We start from the raw sequence: 13,422 nt of genomic DNA on the forward strand, positions 1-13,422 counted from the left end.
GTTTTTATAAGACAGCTGAGAGCACACTCAGCCTCGAGTAAGAAACATATTGTACTTTGTGTGTGTGTGTGTGTTCTATTTACTTTTGGATTATTTCACAGGTTTGGGGTCAGCTCTGAAGAGGGATCTGACGTTTGTATGCTTGAGATATTGAGATATCATACACACGCTCATAGACAGTCTATCATGGACAGTCTTTCTAAGTCTATCTGTGCTTTAACACAGTGTTTCTCAACCACGTTCCCGGAGGAGCACCAGCACTGCATGTTTTGGATGTCTCCTTTGTCTGTCACACCCATTACAGCTCTTTCATTCTCAGCAAATAAGCTGATGATGTGAATCAGGTGTGTTTGGTTGAGGAGACATGGAAAATGTGCAGAGATGGTGGTCCTCCAGGAACGTTGTTGAGAAATACTGCTTTAACCAATCAGGTTAAAACCCCTATATGTATGACGCAGTTGATGACGTTATGTAAGAGCATTGTTGATGTTTTGAGATTGTAGGCAGAGTGGCCTACTGTGAACTCATTTGCGAGTGCTGAAACTGGCTTCTGCTAATGAGACTGCAAACTATCTTCAGTAAACTTTCTTTTTAATTGAATCTCTGACTCCAGCTCTTCTTCATCTGTCAGACAGGTCATTTTTTGGGTTAAAACTGTAAATATCGCTACACCAAGCTGAAGGAAAATGAATGAATAAAAAATCTGGAAAGTTGTCCAGATATTGTGCTGCTTTTGGCTGCCAAGATCTGTTCTTTAGTGGTTTCACATGAAGAAAAAAAGTTGGTGTAGTCCTAAAAATGTTAAAAATTAAACATAACCTGAAAACTAATTAATATATTGGTTCTTTTTCAATATTAATCCCAGAGCGCTTGTTCAAATAGTCCACATCTGACAATAACAATACAAAACACTGTTCTTTTAGCTGATATAAAAGCTCCATTATTGTTCGATTTCTTTTTTTTTTTTTTTTTTTTTTAGCTTCAGACGGTTTCGCTAATCCCTCACCGGACAAGATCAGAATGCTTAATGAATGGACTAATTAAGAACTTACACTAATTAAAAGGAAACTAACTTTAATTAATGCTTCAGATAAGGGGCAAGCAGGGACACGTGTAAGAGGATCTGCTTTACTTAACTCGTTATAAGTCTATGTGACTGGATTTACACATGAACACACATACGCTCTGAGTTTCCATGATTTAAAGGGATAGTTCACTCAAAAGTGTAAATTCTATCATTATTCACTCATTCTATACTAACCTGATTGGCTTTCTTTCTTCTGTTGAACAAAGCAAGATATTCTAAAGAATGTTGGAAAGCAGCAGCCATTGACTTTCTTAGTATTTTGTTCCTACTGTGGATTTCAATTGCTGCTGCTTTTCCCCCAACATTCTTTATAATATTTAGTTCTTTGTTCAACAGAAGCAACTAATTCATCTAATAAAGTAATAATTCAGCAACTAATTCAGTTATTAGAAATGAGTTATTAAAACTATTATGTTTAGAAATGTGTTGAAAAAAATCTTCTCTCAGTTAAACAGAAATTGCGGAAAAAAATAAACAGGAGGGCTAACAATTCAGGGGGGCTAATAATTCTAACTTCAACTGTATATATATATATATATATATATATATATATATATATATATATATATATATATATATATATATACACACACATACACAGTGTTTCCTCTAGGATTTTTTTCCAGCTGTGGCTGCAGGCGTTTTAAACATCTACTAACTATCTGTGGCGTTATTTCAATGATAATTTCAAATGTCGTGAGAGCAGTATTTCAAGTCAAGAACGCATTTATGTATTACGAGCATGCAAATCTCTTTGCTTGCGTGCCGATTTCCTCTGTTCACGCACAAAACTTCTTGCACGCCCTCAAATATGCGCTTCTCAAGTGCAGATTTTCTTGTGCGCTCTCAAATAAACACTGCTAAAGTTTGACTTAGTGCGTTTATGTAACAAGTATGTCTTCGACAATTATTAGATTTGTCTCCAATAGACCTACAGAGCGGCATGTCACCTTAAAGGGTTAAACAAATAACGTACAGTACTACTACAATTACAGAAAAGTTCGCGCTGTTATAATTCACTTACCTTTTAACACGTTTTGGTGCGATTATAACCCGCTATTAAAAAACAACAACAGCTGAATGTTTTGAATGAGAAGCTGCAATGTTCAATGTAGTATTTAATATGTCTGAGAAAATCTAAATATGCACATCAGCTCTCAGAACTACATGGAGTAAACAAAAACAAAGACTATTAAATATTACAAAATACACAGTCTTGGTTTTTGTTTACTCCGTGTAGTTCTGAGAGCTGATGTGCATATTTAAATTTTCTCAGACACATCAAGATAAGTGCGCAAAGGTCACTCTCACACACTCACAGACACTCATACACAAACTTTAATTTGCTGTTATACTCTGTTATACAGTAAATTACAGAGAAAAAAAGAAAATCTTATGCTGCAGAAAAGCTAACAATGCATCAAAGGCAATGCCACTGACCATTCACATGTCCAAGACGGTGAAAAAAAATCCAATCTACAATTACTTTTATATTGAAAATACATAATTTTGTGTGTGTTTTCACTAAATTAGTGACATTATTTATGAATTTGGCAGTTAAAGAGTTCTCCTTCTCCTAAAGAGTTCTCCTAAAGAGAAATCCTGTAATTTTTAAAAATGTTTAGTATTTTTGATTAGGTTGATCAAGTTGATTAACAGATTTATGCAAAAGAAATGAAAAAAAAAAAAATTATTCTGATGCATTTTTACAGCAGTTTATTTCAGTGGATGTTGTCATGCCGAACATAACAAAAGATAATGAATTTGAACAGTGCACAAGGGTTAAGGTTTATTCTGAGTTGACAAATTTCCAAAGAAATTTCATGTGTTTACATCTATAATTCTGACAATTTTCTGAGAGCTTTATAATAATTTATAATACTCAAATTTAATATTTATGAAATCATTTCAAGTGTGATGGTGTCCATTAAACTGAGATTTCACTGCTGTGTTGCATGAAGGCTCTCAACAGACATTAATTCATAATTTTAAGATTTACCAGCCTTTTAGCAGGTTAATACCAAAATTGAATAACCAAAATCAACATATTTTTAAGCAAGTTGGCAAGTTCTTATATTTTATTTTATTTAGGTGATCCAAACTCCTTCAAAAAATAATAATAATAACAATAGTATCTTGTACTAGTTTTCCATCAACGCAGGGAATACTTTTTCTGGATCACACACACACACACATACACAAGCACGCACACATCCACACACAAAAAACACAGATACTTACTGAGGCACAGGCTTTAACAGAAGATGAGATGGTTTCTCATTGACATGGTAGAGTGGGAATGGGTCAAATCCACCAATAAAATCAACTGAAAACCAAACAAAAGGTGAAATTAAAGAATGAAAGAAATGAAACGGGACAAAATAAAACCATGAAGAGAACAAATGAAACATGAAATGATCATCACTTGATGTAAATCAAAATCATGAACAGACATCATGCATGACAGAAATATGAAATATTTAGACAACAACACTTCACAGAAATCAAACAATGATTAAACATGTCACAGATTTTAAAAAGTTCCTTACACTAAGATAAAGTAAAGAAACTGTCACTAAATGGAAAACTACAAAGGTTTTAATTGCATCAATCCAAAACAACAACAACAACAACTTGTTTTTTAGTAAAAATGTGTAGAATTGATATAAACATGCACGCACACGCACACACACAGTCTTGAAAAAGATTTCATTTCCATTAGCAGTACAAAATTCTACTGTGATATTTTTCTCTCACATAAACACAAGCACAGCTATCTTTATGTGGATTTCCCTTAGACATAATGATTTTTATACTGTACAAACTGTATAGTTGATCCCCCTACCCCTTAAACCCAACCCTCACAGGAAACAATCTGCAGTTTTACATTTCCAAAATACTTGATTCTTTGTGATTTATAATATATACACATAGGGAGCAAAGAAAAAATCCCCACAAGGTGCAAGGTACACACACACAGAAATGAATAACAGATTTCTAAATGAGTGATTTTGATTATGAGATGTCAGGCCTCATTCACCCCAGTGTGATCGACTCTACACTGAGAACACACACACATACACCATCCCTGCATCATAATTCCAATACCACCAATTTTAAATCAAAATTAATGCACAAGATTAAAACAATATTGTGCAAATGGTGAATGATTTCTGTTGGGAATGTCGAAATATACATCTACACGACACTATTAAGACTGCGAGTTGAAGAGATCAGCTATAAATGATAATTCTGTCATTGTTTAACAATATTCTTTCAAATCCCATATCTATTAACATTTATTGCAAGCAACTTCTGAAAGCTTATTTCCACAGCAAAATAAAAAATGGAAAGGTAAATGACTTTTTGTGTTACCTTTCCAACACAGGTTCAACGTAAATAAGTGCTTCAGCTTACATTGTGAAACATGCAAAAATGTACTTCAACCTACGTTTGACTGCAGTTTTGAGGTTAAAATGAACACTAGGGGGCAGTAGAAGGACAACAACTTTTGTTCCTTTTCACACTAATGATATTCACAGATATTTACAAAATATTATTGATGAAAAAAGGATTATTGTTATGCAGTTCTTTGCTTAACACACACACAAAAAAAATACCACAAAACAATTTAATAGTGTCTATGATTTGTAATCAAAAATGTTTGTCTCACTTCTTTAGCTCCATATGGACAACTTTTCTGGAGTGGTCAGTTTGCTTGATAGCTCACTTGGTACGATGTTGTACTTGTGAAGCAAAGCTCCACAAAAGTAATGTGAAATCAAGGTAAAACTACTAGGTAGCAGTGCAATTTTCTCTTAAGTCTGCTTTTGAAAACACTATTACTTGGATTTAGGGAAGAGTTTTTTTTTAAGATTTATTTTTGGCATTTTTGCCTTTATTTGACAGGACAGTAAAGGCTGATTTATACCTCTGCGTAAGGTCCAGTGCAGCCTTTCTGTGGTCGCATATCCCACAGTGTGGCTGTCGCAGAATCTGATGCACATCTCTCAAAATAATTAACTACACATCGCAATGATGCATAGCGCAAGCTCTGTGATTGGTCGGCTTGGTCGGGGTGTATGATTGGGAAAGGTTCATGAGCCAGGGTTTTTAACTCGGGACACCCAGAGCGCTGCCCACAATATGTTAATGCACTAACGACTAGACTATTGCGCAGACACAGAAAGGGTTTATTCAGTGATTCGCTTGTCTAGGTGATCTGACAAGCCCCAGCTACTCCTGGATGTGTACAAGAAAGACGTGTATATTAAACATACAACAAAACGTTACCCAAGTGACATATTTTGGGTTTTCACAAATGTAGACAGCGCCCTCTAGTGGATTTGTCATCTGAAACATTCAATTAAATGTACCCGGAGAAACATACCTTTAGTGTTTAGTAAAAATGTAGACACAGGTACATATTTCCAGTGAGACTTGGTTGCACACTTTTGACGTTATATGTTATATTGCGAGATATAAAAGTGCCATTTTGATACAAAACTGTTGCATTGTGAGATAAAATACAGAAGTTGGAGAACCATTCAGTATTGTCAGATACATTTTTATCTCACACAGTTCTGATTTTGCTCTGAAAATTCCAAAATTACATCTCACAATTCTGGGTTTGACTTCTTCCTCAGATTTCCATCTCAGAATTCTGACATTTCATTCATTCATTCATTTTCTTTTTGGTCCCTTTATTAATCCGGGTCGCCACAGCGGAATGAACCGCCAACTTATCCAGCACATGTTTTTACGCAGTGGATGCCCTTCCAACTGCAACCCATCTCTGGGAAACATCCATACACACTCACTCACACACTACCGTCAATTTAGCCCTCCCAATTCACCCATAGAGCATGTCTTTGGACTGTGGGGGAAATCGGAGCACCTGGAGGAAACCCACGCAAATGCAGGGAGAACATGCAAACTCCACACAGAAACGCCAACTGACCCAGTCGAGGCTCGAACCAGCGACCTTCTTGCTGTGAGGCGACAGCACTACCTACTGCACCACTGCGTCACCCTCATTTTAGAGCAAACTATTATAATAGTATATTTTATTTACTTGTGGTGTGCCCATTGTAGAGCATATCTCATAGAAAGTGCATTGGGAACATTCTTTAATTGTATCTGGGAATGTGAGGTGGTTAAAATTTTCTGGCAAAATGTAATCGCATTAATCTCCTCAATTATTTTAAAACCAATTCCAGGTAAAATCTAAAATATTCACTTTGGGTTTATTTCCTGTAAGTTTGTCATTGCCAGGGTATCAAACTAAAACGATTGACATGTGTCTTGTTATTGCAAGGCGTTTGATAGCACTTTATTGGAAGAACATAGAAAGTCCATCCATTGACCACTGGCTGAAAGATTTGACATATTACATTGCACTGAATAGAATCACCTGCAGTATAAAGGGCAAATAGGTAATATAAAGACCATAAAACTTGGGATCTGTTTATACAAGCAAATGGCACAACCAAATACCTCTTATGCTACTGGTTAAATGATTGATTTGTGAATATGTGTATTTTTGTATGTGGAATACAGTGTTTTTTATTGCCTTAGCCCAAGTATACCAACACATTTACCTGTTCAGAAGGGGGAGGAGTTACAATGTAAATAAGTGTAATTTCACGTTAAATTTCAGGTTTTTTCAACAATAAAAAAAAAAAAGTGCATTGGGATATGAAGTAAGCTTGCATTTCAGCTATGAACGCACACATTTTTTTTTCAGTTGATCCATATAACCACAACTGAAATCAATCTCAGAAGCAATTCTTCTTCACGTTTACAATACACATACCAAAAACACAGTACAGCAAGCCTGAAAATAGCAGAACTGGTGTGTTTCTCAAAAACAACAGGCTTTCTGAGCTAATAATGTGTCATTAGTGTTCACAGGAGCTTCAGAGATCATGAGCTGTGCTGCTATGTGTGGAATGCTGGAAAAATACACGTAAATAGATGACTTCACACATACTCCAGCAACTGTGAAACACATATACACACTTCCAAATAAAATAGCCACTCATTTCTCAAGATTTTGCTTATTCGTGTGATACGACCCATTACCAATTTTTTGCAATTTTGGTATTTATACAGTAAATACTGTATATGGTCATTCAAAATTACAATGACAAAAAACAGGGTCGCCACAGCGGAATGAACCACCAACTTATCCAGCATATGTTATACACAGCGGATGCCCTTCCAGCTGCAACCAAGTACTGGGAAACACCCATACACTTTCACATTCCCACTCATACACTACGGACAATTTAGTTTATTCAATTCACCTATAACACATGTCTTTGGACTGTGGGGGAAACAGGAGCACCCGGAGGAAACCCACACCAACACGGGGAGAACATGCAAATTCTACACAGAAATGCCAACTGACCCAGCCGGGACTCGAACAAGCGACCTTCTTGCTGTGAGGCAACAGTTCTAACCACTGAGCCTCCATGTTGCTGTGTTAGTACAGATTGTTATTGTATTGTATTAATTAACATTTACATTTAATTTAATTGTAACCAACATGAACTCATGATATGTTAATGTATAATTATGTCATGAATTTACTTGGAGGGGCACATCATCATTAACTCGTGCTTAACTACAAATCAACTCCTGTGTTTAAACTGTTGATGCTGATGTTGACAGAACACTTTTTCTATTGTTATTCAGTGTAAACACACTAGACTGATGAGAATAAGGAGTTCATGAGTAGTTAACAATGTGTTAATGATGACGTGCCCCACCAAATAAGTTCATGATATAATTATACATATCATCATGAGTTCATGATGGTTAAATTAAGCTTAAACTAATGTGGTAATTAATATATTAATTAACAAACAAGCATGTGCTAACAAGTAATTAAGGTAGCCATTATTCACACATGAACTCATGTGGCACATGTTGTAGTTAAAGTTAGGTCAAGATTAGCGCATGCCTCATCATTAGTTCATAATACAGTAATGTTTAGTTTACATATTAACACATCATTATTCATGTACTGTTATTGTAAAGAGTTAGCGATTTATGCATTCTGTTTACAATATACATTTGGATTACATACTCTTAACACAACTTAACTAATTTACTTTATTTGATTGATAAGTGTTAATTAAACATAAATGAAACAAATAAGAACAAGATTTGTGTAATAGTATCAATAAATCCAATGCGTTTTAAATGCTTCTTATTAATTCATCTATTGCGTGGAACAAGCATCAATTTCCCCCCTGAATATTCAGCCTGATCTCACGAGGAAACATTACTATTTTATGTTTTGTCAGTTTAGTGGCCAATTCGTACGAAAATGTAAGATTTTAAAAAGGAGGCGTGGCACCTAACCCCGCCCCTAAACCCAACTGTCATTGGGGTATGAGCAAATTGTACGAAATTGTATGAAGAGACTGTACGAATTAATATTAATTAACCAAATAAATCAAAAAGTTACAAATTGTTGTGAGATCGTGTTGGAATATTAGGTAAACCACTCTCATTTATTAGAATTTAACTGATCTGGCTTTCTCTACAGCTAACTATATTTATATCAATTTCATAAATTTTAACTGATTAAGGCCTAATCCCAATTCTACCCCTTAAGCCGCCTTTCCACTGCACATGACAAACGACAAGCGACAGACCGGATATGATTCATTTCCAATGTAGAGTAGTCCAGGAGCTACATGGAATTCTGATCATCTTCATATGTCGAAAATTCAGATCCGATTTGAGCTGGGCAAACGTTGAAATATTTGAACTCCTGCGACTAAACCATATGCGACCAGCCGACCGGACGTGATGTATTCCAGTGTAGTCCAAGCAGATCCGTGTGTGCGAGATAAGAAATACTAGGGTTTTTTTAATCAGAAAAAAAGTCTCTATCAAAAAAAAAACAACATTTCTATTCATAAATGAGTAATAAAAAAAATATACATATTTTTTTTAATCTTGTCTCCACATTGCCTCCAAAACTTTTAACGGTCTATGAATTTCTAGTATTTATTCATTCATTCAACCATGGTGAACGCACAGAGAATAAAGGCTCTTGCTTTTCCACTCCTTTATTTCAGACACCGTGAGAATCAGCTTCTCTCCCATGGTGCACAACAAAACTGAAAATTCTGTGCGACCACCACAAGGGGGTGTGTTCCAACAGTCGTGTCTGAATGTCATGTGCAGTGAAAAGGCGGCTTTAGCCCTTCCCCTTACTCCTATCCCTTGTTTTGTGTCCCAATTCTCTTTATCTTGAAGGCGTAGGGCTAAGGGAAAGGGCTAGATAGCCCCTCAAACAGAGATTTTTCCACAACCAGGAGTCAGGAGATGCACAAATAAGTACTTTTTTGTCATTTTTACAAATTTTTACAACAAAAAAGCACATGTTTTAATACATTCATAACCGCATTCATGTTTTACCGTCATGCATTTTAAAAAACGCTAAAATAAAAAGCCACTAATAATATAACCACAATCTATAATCCGTAATAATAACTCCTGTACAGCAGTTTCACAACATTGTCACTCGATGACACTCGAACAACCTTTCAGAATAGTCTAGTGGCTGGGAAAGACCTTTTTACAGAGTCTTGTATAATGGTAATGTAGTTTTAGTGTGTTCATAAATGAATATGGCCACTGTGTAAATGCACAGTACAGTTATGAGCTTATTGCCACATTATATCGTCATGATAACATCCCTGCTGAAAAATCCAGCTTAAACCAGCCTAGGCTGTTTGGCTGGTTTTAGCTGGTTGACCAGCCTGGTTTTAGAGGGGTTTTGGCCATTTCCAGGCTGGTTTCCAGCCAATTTCAGCATTGGTTTAAGCTGGACGTAGCTGGTTTTGGGTGGGCTCCCAGCCTGGCTAGGCTGGTCAAGCTGGTTTTAGCTTGTCATTTTCCAGCCTGACCAGCTAAGACCAGGCTGAAAATGGCTGGAAACCAGCATGGAAATGGCCAAAACCTCTCTAAAACCAGGCTGGTCGACCAGCTAATTCCAGCCTAGGCTGGTTTAAGCAGTTTTAAAGGGCCAAGGAGAAGGGGTTAGGGGTACAAAATAGAATTTAAAAAAACAACCGTACATAAAAAAAAAACGAATTCAATAAAATTAAAAGGTTTCAATCATGTTTAAAGTCTGTCATATGTAGTCTTAGCAGTGTGCGCTTGGCCTTGTATCACAGGTAGAGATCACACAGAGCTCATGCAATAAGACGACTCCAGCATACATCAAAAATTCTCTTTGACTATGTTTCTCTCTCTCTGGATAGTGTAACACATTTACATTAGACTAGCTCTCACACTAACATTCAGCACTGCACTATTTTGACCCACTTTCATAAAAAGCAGGGATCTGCTCAGCACTGATAACCACACAGACACTTGCGTCCCACACACACACACACACACACACACACACACACACACACACACACACACACACACACACACACACACACACACACACCCCTGTTCTGATGTGGAGCCAGGTTTTGCCTTTTCTTTGGTGAAGGCAGAAGCTCAGACAGAAATTTGGGTTTAAGATCAATACTCGAGAGACTATACGCGTCCCGACCTGTCCGCTGTTATTAGCTCAGATTCACACCGCAGCCAACTGACTGCTGCTTTTAATGAGCCGGCGACAGCAGTGGGACCTCGACTAATTATGGATGCGAGTCATTTAAAAACCCGAAAGAAAGAGGAGAGAGATTAGAAGGAAGGGCAAACAAGGCAGAGGAAAAATCCAGGGATGAAAATGAAGCCAGATGCATTATTATTCAAATCACCTGAAGAGAGCGAGAGAGAGAGAGAGAGAGAGAGAGAGAGAGAGAGAGAGAGAGAGATGAAGAGATGTATGGCAAGCCATTTTTGTTTTGATGCTACTAGTACTAATTTGTTAAATAATAGTATATATTCATTAAAGGAACACTCCACTTTAGTTGGAAATAGTCTTATTTTACATGTCACCTGGAGGTAAATGGCTGAGTTTTACTATTTTTGAATCCATTTAGCCATACTCCAGGTCTGGCTGGAGCCCTTTTAGCTTAGCATAGACAATTTAATCAGATTAGACTGTTAGCATCCTCACTCAAACATTTAAAAAAGATAAGTGTTTCCATAGTTTTCCTACATAAAACTTGACTGTATGACCAATGAAAAATGAAAAGTTACTATTTTCTAGGCCGATATGGGGGTATACACTCTCATTTTTGCGTAATAATCAAGAAACTTTGCTGCCGTACTGTAGTATTTCACCAAATGATATTACACAGCGCAGTTATCTGGCCGGGGACTATTTTCAAGCGCAACATTTTTCATAATATGATATCGTAATATCATTGCAGGAATTATCTATATTAAGCTAAAAGTGCTCCCGCCAGACCCAGAAACTGGCTGAATGGACTCAAAAATAGTAAAATGACTTGTAAAATGAAATTGACTTTCCGAAAAAAGTGAAGTGCTATTTTAAACTAGTGCTTATTCTTTGGATACTAACAGATTTTTAAAAGATACTGGAACCTATTTATCAGACACCATTTTTTATTTTTTAGATACCATAATACAGTTTTTTTTATTATTGGATACTAGTGTATCTATTATTCTTTAAATACTAGCAACATATATACTACTACTTACTCATTCATACTTATTAATAATTATTAATTAGTTATTAGTATTTATTTCATTACTGACTAGTAACTAGTGTTGACTTTTTTTTAAAAATATTGTCTGCCATTGACACTTACAGTATATGGAGATTAGTCATCAGCTATTCGGCTTTGATTATTTGTATTCTAATTATGACTAGTGAGATGTATCTCACTAGTCATAATTGGAAAACAATTTATATATATATATATATATATATATATATATATATATATATATATATATATATATATATATATATATATATATATATATATATCCTTATAAATTAACTGCACAGTTGCAATCTAAACATTTAGAAATGAAAAAAAAAAGCCTCAAAAGTACATTATGTTGTACAACAGCTGCAATATTTGTCAAACTGTAGCGATTTTATTCCTCCTCTGCTTGTAACTCTGTGGCCGAAATAATACACAAGGGTGAAGAGGCTCTACGAGTGCTGTTATTGCAGAATATTGCACGGCTTTCAGATTCAAAAACCAGACAGAACTGTTATATAAATATATACAAGAACTATTATCTAATGTATAATCACTAGCCATTATTTAATGGGCACTATATTTAATAAATAATGACTAGATTCTATAGTTGATTTTCCACTGCGCTGCTGCTTGGAACCTAAAAAGTCCCCAAAAATTGGGCCACACTAAAGTGGAAAAGCCCCTTTAATAAGAACTAGTGTCCTATCAGCACTAATACAATCTAAAAAGGTATAAGTACTAGTAGCTAATGAATAAGAATTGGTATGTCATTAAAAAGATAGCATCTAGTAGCATGATCCTACTGGTTCATAGAATAAATATGGCTTGCCACATCAAAAAGACAGAAATGGAGTGAGAAAGAGAGAGATAGAAAGAGGAAAACTTCAGAGGCGAGGAAGAGCAGTGGAGAAATTAAATCCTCCACTTCAAATGAGCGTGTAAATGAACCACACACAGCTTTGCATGATAGAAAAAAGACCCACTGGGCTTCTCATACACACACACACACATACGCAGCTCTATACTTTTAATGCCTACATGTTATGAATAACGTAAAATGTGCCTTATCCCACAAATTCAAAAGTTCTCCACAACCCCCACAGGTACCTAAAACTACATTTTCTAGGAGAAATACAGAATCTGAAGCAAAGTTTTTTTTTTAACTGGGTCCATTAAAAGCCCTGTGCGATGGATGATTTTGATGAAAAGTTCTCTCAACATATTTCCATTTTTTTTCTATACCCAAAAGTCTGCAATTTGCATCACAGGCCTGCAAAACCACACTTGACAGTTTGATCCATGGATGAAAGCAACGTAGACACCTTCAAACACTTCCTTCGCAAGCTGTGGAATGGCTGCTTGCTGAAAAATAATTATATAACATAGCGAAATAATAATTTTTAAGATATTCAGAAGCTGAATAAACAATTTAGCATATAATTAGCTACTAAAAGGAGCTAATGCACTATGGAATTTGATAAACAATTCATAGATTACTAAATTATGAAACAGACTGTTTATAAACAGCTGATGGAGTAATTATTAATGAACGGTTTAGTTTTTAACGAGTCACACATTAACTGGTGATTGGTTAAAGGGTCATGAGCCAGAGATTGAAGTGTCTGTCAGGAAAGAAGCAGATGCTGTCATGAATAATTAAGTGAAGCG

At 35.7% G+C, this 13,422-nt stretch overlaps 1 protein-coding gene across 1 annotated transcript in view; it reads right to left on the minus strand.

Moving 5' to 3' along the window:
• Nucleotides 1-13,422, minus strand: part of nkain4 (sodium/potassium transporting ATPase interacting 4) — a 130,376-nt gene that overhangs the window by 6,920 nt on the left and 110,034 nt on the right. The window contains exon 6 of the mRNA XM_056448772.1: nucleotides 3,329-3,413. Coding sequence (XP_056304747.1) covers nucleotides 3,329-3,413 — 85 coding nt within the window. The remainder of the gene's footprint in view (nucleotides 1-3,328; nucleotides 3,414-13,422) is intronic.

Source organism: Danio aesculapii, chromosome 23, assembly GCF_903798145.1.
Source record: "Danio aesculapii chromosome 23, fDanAes4.1, whole genome shotgun sequence".
In the NCBI taxonomy this organism is placed as follows: domain Eukaryota; kingdom Metazoa; phylum Chordata; class Actinopteri; order Cypriniformes; family Danionidae; genus Danio; species Danio aesculapii.